General features: G+C 43.5%; 2 protein-coding genes across 2 annotated transcripts in view; one reads left to right on the top strand and one right to left on the bottom strand.

Annotated features, from left to right (window-relative positions):
• LOC126195530 (mucin-4-like) overlaps positions 1-9,657 on the top strand; it is a 57,310-nt gene extending 47,653 nt beyond the window's left edge. Inside the window, exon 2 of the mRNA XM_049934156.1 lies at positions 6,114-9,657. Within this exon, the coding sequence (XP_049790113.1) occupies positions 6,114-9,151 (3,038 nt within the window). The 3' untranslated portion in view covers positions 9,152-9,657. The remainder of the gene's footprint in view (positions 1-6,113) is intronic.
• Positions 9,658-13,445: 3,788 nt separating this feature from the next.
• Positions 13,446-26,512, bottom strand: part of LOC126194890 (mitochondrial basic amino acids transporter-like) — a 268,011-nt gene continuing 254,944 nt past the window's right edge. The window contains exon 7 of the mRNA XM_049933239.1: positions 13,446-16,150. Within this exon, the coding sequence (XP_049789196.1) occupies positions 15,258-16,150 (893 nt within the window). The 3' untranslated portion in view covers positions 13,446-15,257. The remainder of the gene's footprint in view (positions 16,151-26,512) is intronic.

Below are 26,512 nucleotides of genomic sequence, written 5' to 3'. Positions count from 1 at the left end.
CCTAAACCCGTAAGCACATGTATGTTTCCGCTTGTGACATTTCCAATTGAGATGTGGAGTCAGACCTATTTATAGAAGCCACAGAAACCACATTAATCTGAAATTGAGTCTGCCAGTTCCAGATTTTCTATTCTGAAAGAAAGTTCAACAGAAATCTCCCGGCCAAAGATCCTCCCACCTTGTGGCTGCCATGTTGTAACTAAGTAAGAAGCAAAGTGTGCTCTGAGGTCAGTGATATCACTAAAACTAAAAATGAAACACTTTCAGATTTCGAGACCATATGAATCACTTTTTATCGAATGTTCCACTTTTTTGCAGAACCGTGTTTTAAAATTTGCGCAGAAAGCGGTCACAGTTGCGCTAAACTGTTTCGAATTCCCGAGCGCAATCCGGCAGCAGTACATTGACAAGAAAATTGAATTCTGCTTGATTTGTGCTCATTCATTCCGTTTTTGTGAAAAACAGTGCCATAAAATGCAACATAAATCGCTGATTTGGATATTGTCGTAAACCTAATTTCGAAAATCAAACGAAGCATAGATTACTCAGTCAGCTCTTCAATGAAGTTGACACCATTTGCTCTGACAAAGCACTGTAGTTAGTCCTAAAGCAAGCGTTTGTCACTAATAATAAAACTTCATTAGCAATAAATTGTATAAGCCCTCCTTGAGTAGAAACTGCTGTTACTCTCAGTGCTAAAATTGTGTGCTTATGGGGTATCGTCTCAATTATGCGGCTGGATTCGTAATTTTCTATCAGAGATCGTAGTTAGTAGTTATTGACGGAAAATCATCGAGTTAGACAGAAGTGATTTCTGCTGTTCCTCAGGATAGTGTTGTGGGCCCTCTGCTGTTCTTTATCTATGTAAGCGATTTGATTTAGGAAGCTATATGAGCATCGTCTTGGGTTGTTTGCAGATGATGCTGTCGCTTATTGTATAGTAAAGTCATCAAAAGAACAAAACCAGTTGAAAAACGATTTAGGTAAGATACCTGTATGGTGCGAAAATTGAAATTGACCTTAAATAATGAAAAGTGTGAGATCATCCACATAATCGCTAAATTAATCCCTTAAATTCCGATTACACTGTAAATCGATCAAAGATCAAGACCGTAATTTCAACATACTACCTAGAAATTACAATTACAAACAACTTAACGCTACGCAGAAAGCGAACCCAAAACTGCATTTTGTAGTTAGAACGCTTGGAAAATGCAACAGATCTACTAAAGACACTGCCTTGATTATGCTTGTTCGTCGTATTTTGGAGTACAGCTGCGCTGTGTGGGATCCTTAACAAGTAATCTATACTGTGCTTCCTATTGATGTAGAATCATTAAATTTGGCAGAAAACAGGTACGACCTCAGTACGACCAAAGGAAAAAATGCGAAAATTGTCAATTTGTAATTATATCACACGAAAATAAATTTGTTTATTATCTGACTGATTTACTGACTGTCTTTGCCTGTCTGTCATGATCCTTTTTCTCAGAACCGGGTAGACGTACTGAGTTGTGAATGGTAAACTTTTTCTTTATCTTACTGCACCAAACCAGTTACGAGAACAAAACGAGGTCCTGACAGGAAAGCAAGGAAATCTGTATGAGCGACCTGAAGATGGATTTGTAATGAATCCGAAACCTGTAATGGTTAGGCTTACATAAACTTTTTTTAACCACGCTTGCGGTTAGTTGCTGCTTAGATTATAAACCTTACGACTGAAGAGGAGCGTGACTCTGACAACAAACAAGAAAATTTTAACTTATAGTAAATGTGTGTGTATAAAAAAGGAGTATCATTATAATATATTTTTACTTATGTGATTAATATCGACATTTCCTTAAGAGACCACCATTAATCCACTGTCCCCATCTAACGCTGAGAACACGGCAAATGCCATAACCCGATTTCCCAGAAGCTTCGCTCAGTGTAAGAGGGGTCAAAATAAGCGAACACATGTCTCGGCTGACTGTAGATTCTCAATCATTTCTGAGAAAACGACGGCCAAAATTTTTAAGGAACTTTATGCGCCTTTGAGCGAGAAAATAGTTGTCCAAATGATGGCACAGAGGCTAAAGTCGCGGCTTCACAATTTTGCGCCCCGTGTTCGAAACCCGATTATAATTTTCATTTCTGTTTTTTTATTTATCTTCCAACGAGGAGATTACGACATGTATGTTTTCCAGTGTGTATTGAAATACGTTGTCCTTATTCGTGTACTATTTGTACGTCTAGTGAATAAATTTAAGAAAACGAAGAACAATAAATGAATGAGAATATTATTTGAAATTGTTTTCAGAGAAACTCGTGTAGTATATCTTGATTCATAACCAGTTACAAGCGCCAGTTTTCGGTAAAGTGATCCGTTATGCGTGGTTTGCCGTGAAATTATTGGCAATGTGCGAAATATTCAGCAATGTTAACGGCGTTTCTTTCCCGAGTGAGATCCATACGAAGAAATGTAATTACATGATGTATATACAACTACATCGGTTGCACAAAATGTTTTGTCAATTGACCATGGTTTCGATTGTTCTAGCGCAATCGAAACCATTCTTTTATACTTATCATACGTATACTTATGTTTATTCTTTAGGAAAAATTGGTTCATTACTTTGATGATACCGATCGTAGAAACCCTCGAAGCGTGGAGATTCCGAGCGCCACAAGCATCGCGTGGTAGACAGGTTTGCCACAGTGACATTTCTTCGTTGAAACATTTTTGTTGGCTGAGATCCAGCAACCGTACGTTATTTAATTACAGGATGTATATACAGCCACATCGGTTGCACAATTTTTTTTGTCAATTGACCATGGTTTCGATTGCACTAGAGCAATGTGGCTGTATGTACATCCTGTAATTAAATAACGTACGGTTGCTGGATGTCAGCCAATAAAAATGTTTCAACGAAGAAATGTCACTGAGGCAAACCTGCCTACCACGCGATGCTTGTGGCGTTCAGAATCTCTACGCTTCGAGGGTTTCTACGATCGGTATCATCAAAGTAACGAAGCAATTCTTCCTAAAGAATAAACATAAGAATAAAAGGCTTAATGTAAGAATTGATATAAGAATGAAACATAAGAAAATTTAAAAAGATTGTAGCCCGCTGAAAATACCATAAATATTACAAGGTGAATCAAAAAGGACCTTACAACTTGGGAATGATATAGAAATTTATTGAGATAACTTACAAAATCGGAAGATGAGTCATTTTGTAGCAAGCAGCCTCAAGTTTCACTCATTGTAGTGCATCAGTGCCATTTCGACACCAGGAGCGACAGCGTAGTGCACAGTTAAAATGGCTGCTTTCACTGGTGCAGAGCGTGCTCGTTGTGTGTTTCGTTTCATGAAACGAGCTGTGCACCAACTGTACTGTGTAAATTTCGCACCGAATACGGTGACGAATCTACAAGCAGGCCTGCAATTCGCTCCTCCTCACGAAAGTATCCTCGATAACCGGTTTCCAGTTAGATGGACAGGCTGTGAAAGGCCAGTCGCACGGTCGCCTCGCTCTGCAGAGTTGCATCACATGATTTCTTCCTCTGGGGTTTCATTAAAGACTGTGTGAATGTTCCTCCCATACGAAACAATTTAGCGGACCTGGAAAATTGAATCTACGATGCCGTTGCACAAGTTCTGCCCGACTTCCTGCAACGAGTGTGGAAAGAAACTGATTACGGGTGGAATGTTTGCCACATAGCAAATGGTAGTCGCATGGAACTAAAATCGCACTTGACACTTTTATGTGAAACGTGTCATTTCAAAGCAAACAACCTCACGTCTGTAGACTCTGTAGGCTATCTAAATAGTTTTTTATGTCATTCCAAAATTGTAATATTCTTGAGTACTGCTGTGCGGAGTGGGATCCGCATCAGGTGAGACTGACGGATGACATCGAAAAAGTACAAAGAAGGGCAGCTCGTTTTGTATTATCGCGAAATAGGGGAGATACTGTCACAGACATGATATGTGAATTGGAGTGGCAATCATTAAAACAAAGGCGTTTTCCGTTGCGACGGGATCTTTTCATGAAATTTAAATCACCAGTTTTCTCCTCCGATTGCGAAAACATTCTGTTGGCACCCACCTACATAGGGAGAAATGATCATCACTATAAAATAAGAGAAATCAGGGCTCGCACGGAAAAATTTAAGTGCTCGTTTTTCCCGCGTGCCGTTCGAGAGTGGAACGGTAGAGAGACAGCATGAAGGTGGTTCGTTGAACCCTCTGCCAGGCACTTTATTGTGAATAGCAGAGTAATCACATAGATGTAGATGTAATGTCCTTATTGACTCACCCTGTAATAAATGTATGGGGCAACGGCCTTGCCGCAGTGGATACACCGGTTCCCGTGAGATCACCGAAGTTAAGCACTTGGATGGGTGACCATCCAGGCCGCCATGCGCTGTTGCCATTTTTCGGGGTGAACTCAGCGTCGTGATGCCAACTGAGGAGCTACTCGACCGAATAATAGCGGCTTCGGTCAACAATACCATCGTAACGACCGGGAAAGCGGTGTGCTGACCCCACGCCCCTCCTATCCGCATCCTCCACTGAGGATGACACGGCGGTCGGATGGTCCCGGTAGGCCACTCGTGGCCTGGAGACGGAGTGCTTTTTAATAATAAATGTATGACTCTTACTGCGAAACCGAGTTGTAATTGTACAATTAATATAACTCCCTTGTATCCTCTAACTTGATAAGAAACATTTGTGTTGTGACCTTCTACAGACATGGATGGACAAATGAAAAAAAATAATAAATAATAAATAAAAGCAAGAAGCGGGTTTCGAAAACGGCGCGCTAAAGTTACAGACAGCGACGCTACCCACTGTGCCACCATTTCGGCTGAGATTAAAGCGAGCTAAATGACATCTAAAGTATTTGCTAGGTTGGTATCTGTTCTTTCGGACATGTTCGAAAGAACAGATACCATCGGTGACCAAGCAGCTCGTTAGAATGAAATTACAATGAAATGAACACCCTTAGCTGCTTACAGGCGTTGACATACGTCAATGAGGAGAGATACAATGTGTGCCCCAATCGGGACTCGAACCCGGGATCTCCTGCTTACATGGCAGATGCTCTATCCTTCTTTTTTTTCCTTTTAAATCTCATTTTGTTCGCTTTTGTTCGTTACAGCTGCTCGGGGCGGACGTCGTAAGACATCCTTTTAAGTTCGTTGATGATCGATTAACTCAGGCTTTTTTATTACAGAGGGCACGTAGCCCTCTGACCGAACACGCTGAGAGCTACCGTGCCGGCATCCATCTGAGCCACCGAGGACACAGAAAATAGGGTGACTGCAGGGATTTATCTCTGGCACGCCTCCCGCGAAACCCACATTGTCAACGCATTGTCCCGCACTACATTCGTAGTGCCCCTGCCCATTATACTCATTACTCGCGGCGCGTTGCCGATTCCCGTAAGAGTTCGGGCACTGTTTGTGCATTCGCACAGAAGAAGAAGATGGTCAAGTGGCCGGTGAGCCTTAAGTATATATCTGTTCTTTCGAACATGTGCGAAAGAACAGATACCATCTTAGTAAATATATAGTTAAGGCTCAACGGCCACTTGACCATCATCTTCTTCTTGTTCTGTGGGACTGCACAAACAGTGCCCGAACTCTTACGGGAATCGGCAACGCGCCACGGGTAATGAGTATAATGGGCGGGGGCACTACGAATGTAGTGCGGGACAGTACGTTGAGAATGTGGGTTTCGCGGGAGGCGTGTCAGAGATAAATCCCTGCAGTCGCGCTATCCTCTGTGTCCTCGGTGGCTCAGATGGATAGAACGTCTGCCATGTAAGCAGGAGATCCCGGGTTCGAGTCCCGGTCGGGGCACACATTTTCATCTGTCCCCGTTGACGTATGTCAACGCCTGTAAGCAGCTAAGGGTGGTCATTTCATTGTAATTACTTCTAAAGTACGTCGAAAACTTCGACCGTCATGTTTTCAGAAACGGGCGAGTATCTACGCATATGCCGAAACATGTATTCGCTAATTTTGACTCCTCTTCCCCTGAGGTTGGATTATGGCACTTGCCGTGTTCTTCTCGTACGATAAATGTAGTGTAATGTGCTTATAACTGTATTCCTGTTGTGCAGACGAGGAGACGTGGAGCCGGGACGCGGCCACGCTGTACGCCACGCCTCTGTCGTCGCGACGCCAGCGGCCGCAGTCGGACTGGCAGACGGCGCCCCTGGGCGACTGGGACTCGACGCCGCCGCGGCGGCACCGGTCGCAGCTGACGCTGAGAACTACGTCGCCAGCGCCCGCCAGCGACGCCGGATGGTCCCAGGAGGTGCGTCGCCCCTACCTTGGCTGGCGCTCTCTGGAGCGTCTCTCGCGCCGCCCCTGGACGCCCGAGGAGCGCCTCGCCGCCAGCCTGCTGGAGCGCAGCGGCCGCTCCACCCCCGTATCCAGCAAAGAAGCATCTGCCCCCAACAAGCAGAGCCGGACCCAGCCATCTGATGCCGACGCTTCGCGAGTAAGATCCGCCGCGTCATCCCTCCGTAGCGAACCAGCGGGTACCTCAACGCCTCCAGCCACCAGTGGTCGCACAGAACACACGACTCACAGTCACAGGCAGTCCAAAGAACTCTCGCCTTTGTCTAGACGCGTCACTACACTGACCGTAACAGTAAATGAGAGTAATCGGGACGCAGAGACGCCCTCTTCGTCGGGAAGTAAATCTGCCGAATTGAGTGATGTGTCTATTGGCAGCCTCGAACTGAGGCCAGCTGAGGAAGACTCTAGTCGGAAGCGGCACACTGGGTATGAAAATTCTCAACATTTAGAACAGGATACACTGCCCAGTGTCAGTAATTATCCTGAAGTAAAAAGTCAAAAGAGTCCACAACACAAGGGACTGCCTTTGTCCACGCAGATCAAGGCACTGCCTGTAAGGAGAACTGAACCTGCTGAAGACTTGGCTCTTGCATCACACAATTACCCCTCCAAGGTACCCGATGATGTACAACATTTCCCATCAGCTGAAGCGGACACTGTCTCAAGAGGAAAGACACCCGAAAAGGTAGCCGATCTTACATCTCGGGATATGAGAGAAGAGAAAGGTACTGCACTGAAGCATCAATACCAAAATGCGCCAACACAGTTACCCACACAGCTCAAGGCGCTGTCTGTAACAACTCATTACAATAACGACGGCGACGATTTGTCTGCCAAGGCTAACGACAAGCATTTTCTAGCTAGAGATCTGTTGGCAAGATCGTACGACACAGTGCCGCTTAACGCGAGTAACGTGCCAACGTCTGCCAATACAACTTCGGCACCGGTACCAGCCAGTGGGGAAGATTACTATCGTACTACAAATCACGTGAATTTGACAAAGTCACCATTGCTGCGCGAGCGCACCTTCACCATAGATCGAAGTATCGTTTCCGACAATGGAGACTTCAGAACGAAACAGTTGCCTACAGTGGAGCTGCGCACACGGTCTCTTGAGGTTACTCTCCCACAAAGAGTGACAACTAATGATACTTCTCGCAAGGTGTCGATTCAAGAACAGTTCTGGGTCGCTGAAGATCATACACCGAGTGCAGTACAAGAGGATCCATCTCTCTTAATTTTGCCGCTGGTTAAACAAACCGCAACCGCTCCGGCAGCACACAGCAGCTCGATTAGTTCCAGTATCGCAAACAGGAAATCTACGCCAACTTTCCCCACTTCTTCTCCCATCAAAGCATCGCCAGGTGCTGCAATTGACACTAAGACGTTACCATACCCAGTACAGCTTGATTATGCCTCCAACACCAACTCTCCCTCTTCTTCTGGGGCAAAAACGTTTGATGTCAACCAGCTGCGATCTGTAGAGCTCCGAACTCGATCTGTTGAGATACCTTTGCCTCAGGTAACTTCTGTTACTGCAGACCCATCGGATTCCGATTTCTCGCCGTCTGCTGCCGCTAAGAATACTTCAGTACCCAATATCCTGGAAGGTTCTTCCCAGTTATCCGCGGTCATTCGAGCTATATCTATGCCTCCTGTGCCACGCGACCGAACGTTTTGCATCGATTCTCCTTCTGTGCCCCTTAAGGGCACTTCTACCTTCAGACAGTTACCTGCTGCTGAATTCCAAAGCCCATCATCTGACGTTACCCTGGTTCAGAGAGGAGGTGCTGTAGCTTCTGCGAGGCCTTATTCCCATCGCCAGGAAACCGAACCTGTACCATCCGGACTCAATCATAGACATTCGGTGCCTGCTTCTCCACTTGTCGAAACTTCACTGACGACCATCCATGTGACACCATCGCCTGTAGTGGCCGAGTACCGATCAGTCTATTCCGACACAAGTCCTCTTTTAGGCAGGAAGCCGTTCACTGTCAATCACGTGGAGGCTCCCGGTGGGTACCGCACGAAAAGCTCAGCCGAAGACACCAAATCCCGGGAGGTTTCACTCTCTTCTGCGTTGCCGAAACCTTTCGAGCCAATGCCGATTTCGCAAAGTAAAATACCTGTACCCACTGTCTCCAAACCATCTTCTGAAAAGGAAACTGCAGTAACTGCACAAATGGACACGTCTCACAGACCGCTCAATCACATTCAGCCCACTGAACGTATACAAAAATCCGCGCTTCCTGCGACTTCCGTGATACGGCGTCCTTCTTACAGGGTAGCCACAAGAAACGAACTGAATCCAAGTTACAGAAAAAAACGATCCGCCGCAGGTGTGAACACGACTGGTGACGTGATTTCTACGCCAGTTCTATCGCCAGCTGAAAATTCTCGTTCCAAGACAGCACCGATAGTAAAGCCGCCACGCCTCCGCACCAAGGATAATTCCACGACCACGCCAAAACCGCTTCCACGGCAGAAACACACACTGGCGGCACAAACGGTTCAACGCTCAGACAATGTAGGACCAGTTACACACAACACAGAGCTTCATCTTCCGAACGGCGTGTCTCCGCTGCCATACTCGGCACTTAGAATTCTTGACTCTCAGCGTCCACCGAATACAACTGGTCCCGCAAACACTATGTCTGTATCATTCAAACTTCCTGTTTCCTCCGAATCAGACACACCTGCCTCTAAACAGCCGATGCCTTCACTCCAGAACATTCCCAATCCAACTCTTCTGACACCTCTTAAGTACAAACCATGTACAACAACAGACCTGTAGCGCTCCCACTCATCTTCCAGTGAGACTTTCGTCGAAGAGGACTTTCTGCTATCAACCGTGGCCTCTAGAATGTACATAAAACCTGTGACGTTTTCGTGTCGGAGGTGACGAGGGCAACTGTTGAGAGATCTGGTACGCTGGATGTGTTTCCTCCTTTTTTTTCCCGACTGTGCAGACGATACTCTTCTGCCTCTTTCCGTATGTTAAATGTGTTTTATGGAATAAATTACTATCACGAACATGTTTTCGAAATTTCAACATATTTTTCCAGATACCAGCAGATTCCACACCCATGTAAATGATATACAAGCAATGAAGGAGGAAATGATGTATGTCGAATATATGTACTTACGTGATTGTAATTTACTGTTTGTGTAGAAATGAAGAGTTCTGGCACGAACAATTCATTAGCGTAACAAATATCGTAATTGGCCGGTACAGTATCTCAAGACTGACGGCCCTGTATTATTTGTAATATTGTCTTCTGTATCTTGGGTATATATATATCAAAGCATTAAAACGTTAATACTGAAACCACAGTGATTTGTTTTCTCCTTACTCCTAGAAATATATATGTTTAGATCCATCCGACCTTGGCTGCACAATATCTCTCGAAAACATGTTACCTTCACAGTGCAACCAGTCAGTGCACAGTCGTGTACAGCCTTCTCATACTGTGCTTTGTAGACAAGCGTTAGATACTGAGACTAAATGGAAGCACGTAAAAAGCGTGTAGTAGATTTTTTCCATTGTTCCTGAGTGTTCTCTCACGTCTTTCCCATAAGAGATGTAGAATAAAGGTTTTTGCCCATTCTTGCAGAAGTTTCACAAGCAACATTTCAAACTACGATTCTCAAAGTTTTAGTTGTGCATTGCAGGTGCGTCAATGGCAGGATACCCAAAGATTGCAGAACGTACGCCAAATTCTGTAAAGGTGGGAATTTACTTTTATTTTGGTTTTCACTACTAAATTCTTTCATGATTCATTGCGAGTATACAACTAATTAATGCAGCAGAAGTAACTAGAGAAGTCATCTACTTGAAGCACCTTAAGTACTGTGGCCCCCATAATACATCCTAAGGCTTTCCGAAAACTGAAACAACGTTTTGAAGTGATATCCAAGCCGACAGATTTCTTTAGTGGCATAACAAGCCTTTTGACAGATGCCGCTTTGTTAGTGATTCCTTAGCCAGCACAACCTTTCCTAACTTGAGGAACTGTCTCGATGTAGTGTCGCAGATGTTACGACGCTGGACTCAATTCCGGGATGAGTCGATTTTCTATATCAGAAAAGGTGAATGCTAGGATAGTTGCTTAGACGAACACACGAACAACTTCCTTCGAAACCCTTGTCCGATCGTAGATTGTGTTTCGACTCCACTGACCAGATCTAATGGCCTAATCCCCTTCCTTTTCTTCGTAGAAAACAGTAAAAGGGCTCTGTAAAATACACCGTGGAGTCTGAACGTATGAGATTTCTTCATGATTAAAATTACTCTCATTCCTTAGAGCAAGAACGGAAGATGTTTCCCCATCCCTGTGTTGTTATCTTGACGTCTACTAATTTTAGTTCACCTAGGATTTCCTGTAATCGTATTCATAGTATTGAAATTGTTCGTTGGCTGTTATTGTACTAGCGCTATGCCCATATACGTACTGCAGTGTGTGATTGTGCAACGGAACTGAATGTGTACATTCTGGATTGCCGAGCGATTTGAACATGACGACAGATTGATAATAGCGGCTCGCCAGCCTCAATACCGAAACATGTTTTAGTAGTAGTCCGACAAGCGCTCATTGCTAGTCTAATGCATGCACTGTGTACAGTATCTAACACGTAAGATATCCAGAAAGGGTGGCATGGTTGACTCTCTTAACAGCACAGCGTTAAAGTCACCACAGATTATTTTCCGTAGGAAAAATGAAATCCTTTACTGCCTGACAAAGGTTGTACATCATCTAGCGTACCTGAAAATGACATTTAGCTGCGGGATGAGCGGAAGACAGTAAAATAATCCACATACAAGGAATAACGGATTGGATTTCGTATTGTAAAGATTATTCCATTATTTTGTTATCACGAACAGCGTCAGACTAATGTTTCCTTAAGGAACATAGGTTTAGCTGTCTGAGAGAGTATTTCGCCTTCGATAACTAAAACTACACTCTGCAACGATGCTTTGGATCCGCTGCAAGGAAACCTCGGTTATGAATCAGTCGTTTGATGCTGCGCTGCTAAATGGTACCACAGATCTTGTCAAAAACGTGGTCCAAAAGATCTTGCATCTGCATGAATGCTGCGTGTATTTCTGCCTCCAGTACGGTCGGGCAGTGAAGGATGGACCAATATTTCCTTGTTCCATCCTGATAATAGCTAATGAATTTGAAGAAGTCCAGCACTATAATTGCTCGACCTCACATCACGAGCAATGCTTACCCAAACAGCGAACACGTGAGGACAGCTGCCTTATTGACAATAGCTTACTTACTATCACTCATCACAACAAAACTACTGATATGTGAGCGCGGCCACGGGTAACAGTAAACTATATTAAAGATGGAACAGAGGCAGCACAAGACACCAACAAAGAACGGGAGAACATGAAAAGCGTTGTAAGAAAATCTATCTAGATGCATAACAGTTTTGTATATTGTTATAGTCTTCTTAAGGAAAACTTTTTATTTGTCAAGATCGCAAGGATGGATACATCGATTATTAGTTTCGATCAGTTAAATGGCCACCTTAAGATGACATTGCAGAAAGTAGTTTCTGCATTGACTAATGAAGCCGGCCGCGGTGGTCTCGCGGTTCTAGGCGCTCAGTCCGGAGCTGCGCGACTGCTACGGTCGCAGGTTCGAATCCTGCCTCGGGCATGGATGTGTGTGATGTCCTTAGGTTAGTTAGGTTTAAGTAGTTCTAAGTTCTAGGGGACTGATGACCACTGATGTTAAGTCTCATAGTGCTCAGAGCCATTTGAACCATTTTTTGACTAATGAAGCAAGATGCTTTCTCCCAATAATGTTTACAGTATCAGATTCAAATCTGCAGTTATGTTATGCACCATTTCGTTGTGCGTTATACCACATTAATCATGTTTACGTATTGATACAACATAAGAGGCCGTCTTATCTATTGACACTATCGGATGAAGCTGTTGTCTCATTATATCGCAATGATGTTTCTGGTTTACTGCAAAATAAAATGTGGATAGCGTATCTAATATGTATATACTGTAACTACAAGTTTTGATTTTGGAATTTTAAAGATTACTGTGGCAAAGCGTCTCACTTCAGTAGTTACTGTAGACCCTTCTTTCTATTAAGAAATCTGAAGATGGCCATTCAGTTGGTTGAAACTAGTAGTCGATAGATCTTTCCTTTCTGTCATGGCACATGAAAAGCTTTCCTAAATATGACTGCAACTCACTATTTAAAGATCACCTCTTACAATACTGAGAATATCAGGTAATTATAAGTTTTGTATATGCTGCCGAAGTGTAAGCTGCAGGGCGGGGGAATGGTCCCTGGTGAAGTATCCTTGTGTCATCTACATTGTCGAGGTACGTTTGTATTAATGAGCTTACGACGTAGATGGTAAGTCTGTAAAATGAATTGCACATCGTCACAATGTCTAAAGTAAGTAAAAGAATAAAGACGTTTGTTGTTGTGGTCTTCAATCCTGAGACTGATTTGATGCAGCTCTCCATGCTACTCTATCCTGTGCAAGTTTCTTCGTCTCCCATTACTTACTGAAACCTACGTCCTTCTCAATCTGCTTAATGTATTCATCTCTTGGTCTCCCTCTACGATTTTTACACTGCACGCTGCCCTCCAATGCTAAATTTGTGATCCCTTGATGCCTGAGAACATGTCCTACCAACCGGTCCCTTCTTCTTGTCAAGTTGTGCCACAAACTCCTCTTCTCCACAATTCTATTCAATACCTCCTCATTAGTTATGTGATCTACCCATCTAATTTTCAGCATTCTTCTGTTGTACCACATTTCGAAAGCTTCTATTCTCTTCTTGTCCAAACTATTTATCGTCCATGTTTCACTTCCATACATGGCTACACTCCATACCTCCGGAATATTTTACCCAAGAGGACGCCATCATAAAGACGGTGACCTAGTCAAAATGCTCTGACATTTCTGCTGCATGTTGTGTAATCAACTGGAAACCCTGGTTGTTAGTGATTGTTCAGACTTGTGCCCTACTATCGACATCTTTGTTGGTAATTGTGTCAGTACTGTAGTCTTCCATGTTAAGGTATAAAATAATCACCTGCAAATAATTTCTCTTCGAGAATATTTATATTTCTTACAATATATACAGTTGAGTATTAATTACTTTCGTTTACATTGACCATTCCACGAATATTTCAGACGATAAGCTTCTGAACAGTGAATCTGTAAAATATATGTAGCATCTTTGCCTTTGGAAGAGTTTGTCCCGTCCTTTTAAGCGAGACATTAAAATACAAAGATAAAAAATTACGTATGTACTTACTACTATCTACAGATAGCACAGCCCAAGCTGAGAAGTCAGGTGTCGCCTACTGAGAAACTTACCATTGTCAACATTAGACCTTCAAGACTAGAAAGTTCTTATTTATGTAAGACACGTGCAACGGAAAACAGAGTTTTAGTCCTACCCCTAAAGAGGATAGCGGGGATATACTGATTTCAGCGAGGCTGTAGTTTAGCTATGCAACTCATTGAATTCACCACTAAAACGTTTATACTGTAGGGCGTATGAAGATCCCGAACTAAAATATTACTTGAATCCACAACTCTGTCACATATATATGTACTGCAGTTGTAATAGAAAACATAAAAACTTGCTAAACTACCCTATGGACGTAACTGTCCCCAACTGTTAGATAAAAATCTAACCATGTGAGGAAGGGAGTGTTGTTACCAATACATAAAAACTTCAATATTATTTAAGACAAACTGTATCAGATAAATGGAAAACAATATCGTAAGTTGTAACATATTAACTATCATTGTAATAGCATCATCTTAAACTCTACACTGTTGTTAACTATGCTTCGAACGATAACTGTAAAGAAAGCTATTCGGTCAAATGAATGTCCTATTAAAACGAAAAATGTGACCTCAAAGTCTATAAATTTCATGCTGTTGAACAGTTTGAGAACAATGTGATCCTCTTGTCCTTGATTCTGATTCCTGACAGGTGTGTGACTGACAACCAAATAAAGTCACTCAGCAGCCACTGGGGCTACAAGCTGGCTATCCTTTATCATCCTTAAATTCAGCGAAATATAAATAGCATGACATTCTAGCTCAGCATCATTTACGAGTAATATAAAAACATTTATCTGAATGGGAAAAACGGGAAATTATCTTCTGTGAAGTTCGTTCACATGTCAGTTATTTGTCCTTGGTGGATGGAAGCAGTTCCGTGACTGTACTGGAATATATCTTGTATTGAACAGGCAGCAGTCAGTCACATTTTGTTATGATGAATTTTTTAGTTAAACCGTTACCACATCCAACCATTTGTTACTCATATCAGACGGATTGTGCACTCTCCCAGTTAGCATTACAGTCGCTTGTTCGTTTCTTTGTTGTTTCATCTGCTATACCTTTGCCTACACATAGTGCTACAAGCTTTAGAGCACGACTCGTTGTAAATGCTGGTGCACACTTTGTCTATTTTGCGCCGTCTTCAAACAGTCCACAGGAGGAGAACAAAGTGTGCGTTTACGCCCAGCGCCAGTTGATGTATCAAACGGTGAAATGGACCAAACTTGCAAAAAAGAAGCAAGAGTCGAGTAATTTTTAACCCAATTGTCGATCGTATTTCACAGTTGGGCTGGCTACAGGTAACATTACATATCTTGTAAATACGTTTCCACATAAACACTGTGAGCCACAGACGAAGAGTGCACTACCTGAAAAGAATACTACGTCACTGACATAAATCACGAAGTGTTCAATCCGGTAACGACTTAAATAAATGAAATCAGAATCAGAATTTGCCTGATTGCGGCCTCTTCATTGTAAGAAGGCCCTCATTTTACACTACGAATGAAAACTCTCCGTCCTCACATATGGAGACGTGTGTCCCTACTATTGATTCAGTCGTTCAGGGAACGACTTTTGTCGAGCCGTGTGGCGGCTAGCTTTCCGCGCTCGAGGTGATTGCCGACTCCTTGGTCCAGCCACAGGTCGTGTGGTGGCACGATATACCCTTGGAACAAGTCCACCTGCGTCGCCACCATCGTACGGTTCGCAGCATCCCGGCTGATGTGGCGCACGGCGTCCGGCTTCCTCACCAAGCCACTCGCCGGACTACCCATTATCTGAATGTCGTCCGATTTGGGATCTAACTTTGACACCGTTGTCGAGATTTCTTCGCTGGTTGAAGAGGCCATTCCGCTTTGGGACCGGACTATTTCAGACTCAAACCCTTTCGAAAGATTGTCAGCGACCATGGTCCCTACTTCGCCCTTTTCCGAAACCGCCAACTGCCCCAACTCGATCTTCCGCTCAGCATCGCCTTCAGGAGGGGAGAGGAACTCTGCACTGCTCAACCACGAGCTCTCGGTGAAGTCAGCCGTGTGTAAGAAGAGTCTGTGAACGCTCTCGTACTGGTCCCCAGCTGCCTCGCTCTGATCCTCCCTGTTGGCCGCCGGGCCTTCCAGCTTGAGGAAGCTGCAGCCCGTGGCTCGCGCCAGGCTACGCCTCCAACCGAAGAGGTCGTCCAGGTAGCCTCGGTGCCAGGTGGCGGCAGGGCGCGGCGGCTGCAGCTGCAGCAAGCTGGAGCCGTGCTCTCCGACGGCGGGCGGCAGCTGCCGGTGTCCGTGGCTGCTAGTACGCCGGCGCTCCTGGTCCCAGCGCAGTACCAGCGTCACGGTGAAAAAGCACGCTGCGTTGGTGGGGAAGGCGCGCACCACCACGATGCCCAGGCCACGCGTCAGGAAGGACCAGCCGTCCGAGCGCACGCTCTGCCGCAGACAGTCCGCCATACCTGACACACACAGACACGTACATTGCCTATACCGTTATACAGGATGAAAAGTATTTAAACCGACAAACTCTGGGAGGTTGTAGGGAACATCAAAACAAATATTTTTCCCTAACGTCATTTTTTCCTATGAGAAGTATTTAAACCGGTAGAGGAAGATTTCTCTGGCGGCAAATTAATTAAACCAACAATCACTTTTCCATTTTTTTATGACCAAGAGACAACACATTAACACAACTCAATTTCAATTACAGTAGATTTTCAAAAATGCCTCCATTAACACGTAAACAAAGGTTACACCGTCGGATCATGTTCTGTCTGACACGGACAACAACCCCAGGATTATCCTGAATTATTTCTGCTACTGCTACTATCCGGGCAACCAGATGCTCTTCTGATGAAACAAGAGTTCCGTAAACAAGGTTGCGCATCTCTCCCTACACAAAAAAGTCCAGAGGGGACATATCTGGGGATCGAGCAGGCCACGGTACAGGACCACCTCTGCCGATCCACGTTTCTGGGAACTGTCGGTCTAGGAATCGACGCTCACGACGACTAAAATGTGCCGGCGCCCCGTCATGTTGGAACCACATGCGTTGTCTTCTAGGGAGCGGGACGTCTTCCAGCAATTCTGGCAATGCTCTGACGAGAAAATTGTAATATTGCCTGCCTTTTAATGGCCTTAGTAGCAGATACGGCCCAATTAAACAGGCCCCAACAACACCGACCCACACATTAACGAAGAACCGCACATGATGAGCGCTAGTAACTGTGGCATGTGGGTTATCCTCACTCCAAACATGCGAATTGTGCATGTTGAAGACTCCATCACGCCCGAATGTTGCTTCATCAGTAAACAACACAGAGGATGGAAATGTAGGATGCATTTCACACTGTTCCAGGTACCACTGCGGAAACTGTGCGCTGGGTGGATAATCAACTGGTTCCAGGCTGTGGACACGCTGTAAGTGAAATGGACGTAACAATTTCTCTCGAAGGACTGTTCTTACATTCGTCTGATTCATCCCCATGTTACGTGCAATTGCACGAGTGCTGATTGAAGGATCCCACTCCACATGCTGCAAGACAGCTTCCTCAAACTGCAGCGTTCTTACCGTGCGACGGCATCCCTGTCCAGGTAATCTGCTAAATGACACGGTCTCACGCAGACGTTGGTACACAGCAGCAAAGGTCTATGATGCGGGATACGGCGATTAGGATATTGTTGTTGATAAACCCGCTGTGCAGCTCGTCCGTTGTGGTGCGCTACGTAGTACGCACCAACCATATCAGTGTACTCACTCCAGGTGTATCGCTCCATTAGTAAACAGAGACAATGCACTACTACACTGGTGGGCAGCAGTTGCCTACAACTGAAGAGCGTAATACGCCCTCTAACAACTGAAGATCGTAATACGGCCTCTAACAACTGAAGAGCGTAATACGGCCTCCACCGGTTTAAATAACCGTCATAGGAAAAAATGACATTAAGGAAAAATATTTGTTTTGATGTCCCCTACAACCTCACATCCTCCCAGAGTTTGTCGGTTTAAATACTTTTCACCCTGTAGATCTTACGGCAGCATTGGTAGAATACCGGGAGCGAAAGTTTATTTACAACTTGTTCAAAATCCAGACGGCACTTACAAGAGTCGAAGGGCAAGAAGGAGCAGTGGCTGAGAAGCGGGTGAGACAGGTTTGTAACCTACACTCGATGTTATTCAATCTATACACTGAGCAAGTAGTAAAGCAAACCAAAGAAAATTTGGAGAAGAAACAAATTCTTTGAGGTTTGCCGGTGACATAATTCTTCCAGACAGAACTTTAAAGAGCAACTGAACGGAATGGACAATGTCTTGAAAGGAGGATATAAGACGGAGTTGAATTAAATCAGGCGTTGGTGAGAGAATTAACTCATGCTCATAAATTAAGGATAATTGCAGAATGTGGTGCCACACAGCGTGGCACTACACAAAACTGGCGCTAATAGCATAGGCACATAGAGAACACAAACGACGCAGATCTGGAAGTCCACGGTATTGGTGATAATTTGAGAAAACCGTCCCGAGACATATGTGCTACAAAACGCCACTGTTTCGTGCGCATGTACCCCGACATCAATATGGGATATGATAACCATGCACACGTACACAGGCCGCACAACGGATTGGTATACTCTGGATCAGGTGGTCGGGCAGCTGCTGGAGTATAGCCTCCCACTCTAGCACCAGTGCCTGTCGGCGTTCCTGAAGTGTCTTAGGCGTTTTAAGACGTGTAGCGATACGTCGACCGAGAGCAAAAAATGGTTCAAATGGCTCTGAGCACTATGGGACTTAACTTCTCAGGTCATCAGTCCCCTAGAACTTAGAACTACTTAAACCTAACTAACCTAAGTACATCACACACATCCATGCCCTAGACAGGATTCGAACCTGCGACCGTAGCGGTCGCGCGGTTCCAGACTGAAGCGCCTAGAATCGCTCGGCCACTCCGGCCGGCGACCGAGAGCATCCCAGACGTGCTCGATGGCGTTTAGATCTGGAGAACAGGCAGGCCACTCCATTCGCCTGATATCTTCTGTTTCAAAGTGCTCCTCCACGATGATAGCTCGGTGGAGCCGTGTGTTATCATCCATCAGGAGGAGGTGGGACCCACTGTACCCTGAAAAGGCGGACATACTGGTGCAAAATGACGTCCCGATACACCTGACCTGTTACAGTTCCTCTGTCAAAGACATGCAGAGGTGTACGTGGACCAATCATAATTCCACCCCACCCCACACCATCTAACCATGACCTCCATACAGGTCCCTTTCAAGGACATTAAGGGGTTGGTATCTGGTTCCTGGATCACGCCAGATGAAAACCGGCGAGAATCACTGTTCAGACTATACCTGGACTCGTTCGTGAACGCAACCTGGGACCACTGTTCCAATGCCCATGTACTGTGTTATTGACACCAGGCTTTACGGGCTCTCCTGTGACCAGGGGGCAGTGGAATGCACCTTGCAGGTCTCCGGGCGAATAAACCACGTCTGTTCAGTCGTCTGTAGACTGTGTGTCTGGAGACAACTGTTCCAGTAGCTGCGGTAAGGTCCCGAGCAAGGCTACCTGCAATACCCCGTGGCCGTCTGCGGGCACTGATGGTGAGATATCGATCACCTTGTGGTGTTGTTCACTGTGGATGTCCCGTACTGTAGAGCCTGGACACGTTTCCTGTCTGCTGGAATCGTTGCCATAATCTTGAGATCATACTTTGTGGCACACGGAGGGCCCATGCTACGACCTGCAGTGATTGACCAACCTCCAGTAGCCCTAGTATTCTACCCCTCATAACGTCATCATTATGTGTTCTTTGAGCCATTTTCAACACACAGTCACCATTAGCACGTCTGAAAATGTCTGCACACTTACTCGCTGCACCGTACTCTGCGTATGTGGACTGCTGCCAGCGCCACCGTGCGACGACCGCAGGTCAAATGCACCGCATGGCCATACCCCGAGGTGATTTAAATCCGCAAACCGCCTACCAGAGCGTTGTTTCACCATTTATCAGCATTATCCTTAATTTATGAGCTTGAGTGTAGATTAGGAAGTGAGAGACTAAAGTAACAGTTGAGTTTTGCTATAAGGGAAGCAGACGATGGGTAGACTGGTAATGGCCACAAAAGAGTTTCTGCAGAAGAGAAGTTTGTTAGCACTGAATATATATTCATATAAAACAATAAGACGATGACTAGCATCGATCATGTCTTCCTAAGCGGATGTACACCATGCCCTATGTCGTACGGGAAACGCGAACTGGCTGTTAAGGTGACCGCTCTCGTAAAGCGGCAAATCCGGGTTCGAGTCCCTGTTACCACTGATACATAAATTTAAGTGTTAGGAGGTCTTGTCCGAAGACATTTTTCTGGTGTGTACCTTTGTACGAAAGTGAAACGTGGACGATAAGCAGTTTAGAGAAGAAGAGAACAGAAACTTTTGAAAATTGGTGCTACAGAAGAATGCTGAAGATTGGATGGGTATATCTCATAACTAATAAGGAGGTACGGGAACGAACTGGGGAGAAAAGAAATCTGTGGCACCTCTTGACTGAATGAAGGACTCGCTTGATATGGTACTTTCTGAGCCAACAATGAATCACACTTTTAGTAGTGAAGGGAAGTGTGGCGGGTAAAAGTTGCAGAGGAAGACCAGCAAATGATTACAATAAACAGGTCCAAATGGATGTAGGTTGCAGTAGTTATTCGGAGATGTTGTGGCTTTCATAGGATAGATTAGTGTGGAGAGATGCGTCAAACCAGTCTTCGAACTGAAGACCGCAGCAAAGCAACACAGGATGTTTCACACTTCCTATTACAGGCTTCTACGGGTTGTAGAAGCGATTTAGTACATAAAGTTTTGATAAGGAACCGTCAGTAGCTCGTGGCGTTAATGGTTACCGTTGCTGATTCGCAATCACGGCGCACGGGGTTCAGTTTCCAGCCGGGTTGGAGATTTTCTTGGTGTGTATGTTGTCATCGTCATCATTTTATGATCAGCGACGCACAAGTCGATGAAGTGGCATCAAGTGGAAAGACTTGCACCAGGTGACCGAATTCGCTAGAAGGGGATTCCCAGCCAACAATGCCATGTGCATTTCATCACATGGAACGCATGTCCGGAAATGTGTCTTTTGGATATATAGTAAGTCTGAAGATTGGATAACTTCCAAATTTCCGCTTCACGGTTTGCACACAAACTGGGAAGAGAGCGCTTTTGTCAGTTACTGTTGTAGTTATGACATCACATACCATATTCGTCCCACTGCAACGTTCGCAACTAGGAGGGTTAACCGTGGTGCTCCACTGATGCACCTCACGCTCCTCGACACTGAAGACGACATCTTTCGTCACGTAGAAGGGAACTCGAAGGCGAGTGCTCCAAATATTGTCCATGTCATGAGCTCCTGTAGAGCACATAGGTCGCAGTTCATTGTCTTTTCCGCGAGCGTACCGAGATTTCAAAGTTATCCGATCTTCAAACTTATTTTATGCCCAAACTTTGTCTGCTAAGTCCTCTCTACAGCACCCACAATCCCGTAATAGAAATTGTGAAATGTCCTGTATACCGTTGCATACTGTCAGACCTAGGTTTATAGCAGCTGTAGATATCTAGAACTGTTTCCACAACGTTGTCTGGAATACGCAGCTAGATCTTTTTTAAAGATAGCTCGGGTAAAATATAGTGAGCAAAATGTGATCTTCAATTTGCACAGAAAACAGACCGCAGTTATGAACATCGAAGGACATAAAATGGAAACCGGTTGAGAAGGGAAGGAGCGAACCATTGCTGTAGCGTCTCCTCAACGTTATTCAATTTGTACACTGTGCAAGCAGTAAAGGAATCCAAGGAGAAATTTGGAAAGAGGATTAAAATTCTGGGAGAATAAATAACAACTGTGCAGTTTTGATTATGACATTGTAATTGTGTCACAGATGGCAAAGGAGTTGGAGGATTGGTGGAACGGAATAGATAGTGTCTTAAAAAGAGGTTATAAGATGAATATCAATGTAAGTGAAGCAAGGGCAAGAAATGTAGTCGAATCAGGCGATATTGGGGAATTAGATTAGAAAATGAGACACTAAATGTGGTCGATGAGTTTTGCTATTAATAGCTGAAGAGGAAATGACTTAAAATGCTGATTGGCTGTAGCAAGAAAAGCGTTTCCGGAAAAGGGGAACTTATTAATATGAAATATCAATTTAAGAGTTTAGAGGTCTTTTTAGAGGTATTTGTGTACAGTGTAGCATTGTACATAGGTGAAACGTGGTCGATAAGCTGTTCAGACAACAAGAGAATAGAAGCGTTTTCGGTGTGGTGCTACAGAATAATGGTGGAAATTAGATGGATGGCTCGAATAACTAATCAGGAGGAACACGGAAAAAATATGTGGCGCAACTGGAGTAAATGAAGAGATCGATTGATGTGACACATACAGGAGCAGCAGGGAGTCGGCAGTTTGGTAGTGGAAGTAAGTGTGTTGTATAGGGAGAACAAGGCTTGAATACAATAAGCAGATTCAAACGAATGTAAGTTGCAGTAGTTATGCCGAGATGAAGCGGCTTGCATGGCTTAGTCTAGCATAAAAACTACACCAATCCATTCCTCTGAAGACAACGACAACAACAACAACAACACCAACAACTACTACTACTACTACTACTACTACTACTACTACTACTACTGCTACTAAAACACTGCTTAGAGCATACTGTTAACTGGGGGACACTTCCTTTCGTGAGAGGTCATGAAACTTTACACGTCCATAACTGTTTGTCTTCACGGTTTTACATCAGTTATGACATAAAGAGTTTTAATCCATATGGTAGCTACAGTTTGTAAGAGACCTAAAAAAAAAAAAAAAGTAACATATACGAGACGCTTATTTACCTAACGCAAAGATAATTAACAATTGTCTATTGCAATTGTGATCATGACAAAGTGATCTGTTACAGTAGAACTAAACCTAACACTCACTAGGTGTGATATATCCAAGGTGAATCACAAAATATTCCATCTAGCAAAAGACGTTTTTCAGCGTATTATAGCAAGCAAAGGCACAAGTAATTTTTTGCATGTTTAATCCACTTAATTCTTGTACCAACCGAGTCACTGAAGCAAGTATTTTTTTTTTTTAATGAAACGATGTGCCTCGGAATGCGACTGCAAGTTTCAGAGGGTGGAGCAGCGTCTTCTGCAGACTACGGACAGTGTGGTATGCTATGTCTTACATCGTTTTAGAAATACATTACAACTGCTTTCTGGGGATGCACGAGAATGGTAAATTTAAATGTCAGTCGAATGTACAACCTTTGAAGAATTTTTAACTAAATGTATATCCAAATATTGATCAAAGCAAAAGCAAAGTGATTTAAAGAGAGATTCAAAGTTTTCCCAAACTATACTTACAACACATGAGAGACGATAAGGGCAATTTGGGAACATCTCCTACAAAAGTAGGAGTATTTAGATCTGCCTATGGAAGAGAAGAGCAAACTACTCAGTGGGATTCAGAAACCCCTGAGTATTATAGGTAGTAGTCTAGAAATGTTTTTGAGTTGAGGAGGCAATGCAGACGTTTAGTAGTAAGATGAAACAAATGAATTCTATCAGTCCCAGAAGCGTCCATAATTAGAATACCAGCAAAAACCGTAACTGTATACAAGCCTAAATCACAAAGGGTTACTGGTGATAGAAGAAGTAGAGGTCATGGTAGTTTAAAGAGTAGCCCAAATAGCCAGGAAACTAAATACCGCCTCAGAGAATGGACGTCCTGAAGGGTGGCGCAACAGGTGGCCCTATGTAAATCCATTGTAAAGGTAAACAGAGAACCAGAAGTAAAGTCCCATATGGAAACATGCATACAAGGATAAAGGATGCCGGTAGCAAGTCACAAAATGTGAGTAAATTCAGCTGGATGCTCAAGCATAAATTACTATGGGAGAAAGGATGACAGGATAACGTTGTTACTGTGGATACAAAAGTCGCCGGTGATGTATAAAATTTAGGAAATAAAACAAGTTCACAGTGATCTAAAAGTCAGTGATGGAAATCATCAAGTTGATGAAGGAGGGAAATGTAAATAGTCCACATACAGATAGAGGAGAATAGGAATTGCTTCTTGTGGGAGCTGGATTAATACAATATCAGGAAGAGAAGATTTGAGAGGGAGCGAAAAATGTTGACAAACACAGGACAAAGGGAACAAGGTAGTGAAGACGGTACTGTGTGGCTTAGTGAAGAGAAAGCAGATGAATTGTAAGGGTACGATACAGATGAAGAAGGTTGAGGATTCGGAAATAAACGAAGAATGTTGAAGTAACAGCCTTGGTTTAAAAAAAATCTAAAATGTGACAAGGAAGGTAAAATAAAGAAGGAAAAAGGTATGGAACAGATACAAAATACTGCAAGATACAGAGAAATATACTGAGGAAACAGACAGAGGGATTCGAAAATATTTAAATAGAAAAAATGGAACAGAAAAAGAGGAAAAAAAGAAACTAGAGGAAGAGAAATGAACGAGGGAGAAAAGAAATTCTGTTAATGTCATAATAGAACATTTGGAATATGAGTTACGATAAAAAATGTCAGAGGCAGGACAGAAAGGAATTTAAGGAAGTAAGCCAGCCTACAGGTAATAAATACAGAGGGAAGCTAGACGTTCCTTACGAGATACAGCAATGGGAGACACCTTTTAGAAGGTTGAAGTAATCAGGCGGAAGGAGGAAACCCAAGTGATAGGAAGGGAAGGGATAAATCAACCTGTATGATGGCTTGGGTAGTTCATGGGATAAAAGTGACATTTTTCTGAATAGAAAATCCTCAGGGAACTTATCAGTTTCCGTGACACAGGTAAAATGAGCGCAATCCAAAGTCATGTCAGGAATAATACCAAATACAGACCTGGCAAAAATAAAGACCACTTCACAAACAACTTGAGTATTGGGGGCTTAATTAAACAGAGCAACTAAGTTACCCGTAAAGCATAAAGCAGTTACACTTTCGAGATTAGATAATCAAAGCGAGAGTTGGGGGAATGCTTTAAACATCTTCTGTAACTAATTCATAGCTTGTGAAGGGAGAAATAGTTTAATAACAGACAGTGACCGTGTAAGAATTTTCCCGTTTCGTTTGAATGTTAGGAAATTGAATGTGAATTGTAGATCATCTTTCCTACTTTAACAACAGTTAAGAATTATAGGAGGTACGAAAGTCCAAAAAGAAGTATACACAAATGTCTATACAATCACTAAAAGTCTGCTCTATCAGAAGTATTACAGCTTTTAACTGAAATATTGATTAAATCTTTCAAAATTAAGGCGAATACATTTTTCTTTTCTTAAATCACTCAAAATTGAGAGGCATATATGTATTTTTTTCAGTTTTCTTCGGGTTAAAAGGAGCAGCATTAAGAATTTTTACTCTGAATAAATGTAAAAATTTTGCTCTGTTATCCTGTTAGAAAATCAGTTGGAGTGAGTTTGTGGAGAGTTACGAAAAATATCAAACATCTATAAAAATACAAAATGCTTTTTTTCTGTGCTGTAAAGTACACGTTTTTTCTCCTACTTAAGTTACAATTTGTACTTTAATTGATAAATGTATGGATTTGAAGTTAAGGAAGCTACACTGAAATATAAAAAGGGACAACAATGGACAAAATTTAAAGGACGCACCGATAATAGGAAAAATGATTCTTTTAGACGAAACTAGTTATTGATCCTAAGTACATTCCTTCCCATTATTCTTTGCACAATACATAAAGAAAGATAGCTCTATGTGTAGCAGTTCTGCTTTAATGGGACATAAAAATTTTTCAAAAGTCTCGCTTGTATAATATTGTGGAAAAGCACTACGGTACACCAGGATGTGTTTGACTCTATTGGACAACATATGTAGAAATGTGAAGTGAGCTTCTCTCAAATCAACGAGAAACCTAGATTTGTTACCGGTAGGTTCGAACAGCACGTAAGTGTTACGTAGATGCTTCGGGAACTCAGATGGAAATCCCTGGAGGGAAGGCAACGTTCTTTTCGAGAAACACTAATGAGAAAATTTAGAGAATCAGCATTTCAAGCTGACCGCCGAACGATTCTACTGCAGCCAACATATGTTGCACCCAAGGACCACGAAGAAAAGATATGAGAAATTAGGGCTCATACGGAGGCGTACACACAGTCGTTTTTCCCTCGCTCTATTTGCGAGCGGTTCAAATGGCTCTGAGCACTATGGGACTTAACATCTATGGTCATCAGTCCCCTAGAACTTAGAACTACTTAAACCTAACTAACCTAAGGACAGCACACAACACCCAGTCATCACGAGGCAGAGAAAATCCCTGACCCCGCCGGGAATCGAACCCGGGAACCCGGGCGTGGGAAGCGAGAACGCTACCGCACGACCACGAGCTGCGGACAAATTTACGAGTGGAACAGGAGGGGAAATGACAGGTAGTGGTACAGGGTACCCTCCGCCACGCACAATACGATGGTTTGCGGAGTATCTATGTAGACGTAGATTTAATTGTAGATTAGTGGATTCACTAGGAGGCCAATTTAAAATACGAATCGGCCTTTGTTGTATTAAACTTTGACATTATTTCCAGCAGAGTGCGCACTAATTTTAAACTTCCCTGACAGATTAAAACTGTGATAGACCGTGACTCAAACCTGGGACATTTACCTTTCGCGGTCAAGTGCCATAACGACTGAGTTATCCAAGCATGACTGACTACCCCCATCATAGATGAACGTCAGTCAGTACCTCATCTCCTACATTCTAATGGTATACGTAACAGTCCCTCGTCCGGCAGATAATTTTAATC

The sequence above is a fragment of the Schistocerca nitens genome, chromosome 7 (genome assembly GCF_023898315.1).
Source record: "Schistocerca nitens isolate TAMUIC-IGC-003100 chromosome 7, iqSchNite1.1, whole genome shotgun sequence".
Classification (NCBI taxonomy): domain Eukaryota; kingdom Metazoa; phylum Arthropoda; class Insecta; order Orthoptera; family Acrididae; genus Schistocerca; species Schistocerca nitens.
The sequence above is the reverse complement of the archived record's forward strand: the minus strand, read 5'-3'. Positions and strand labels throughout refer to the sequence as shown.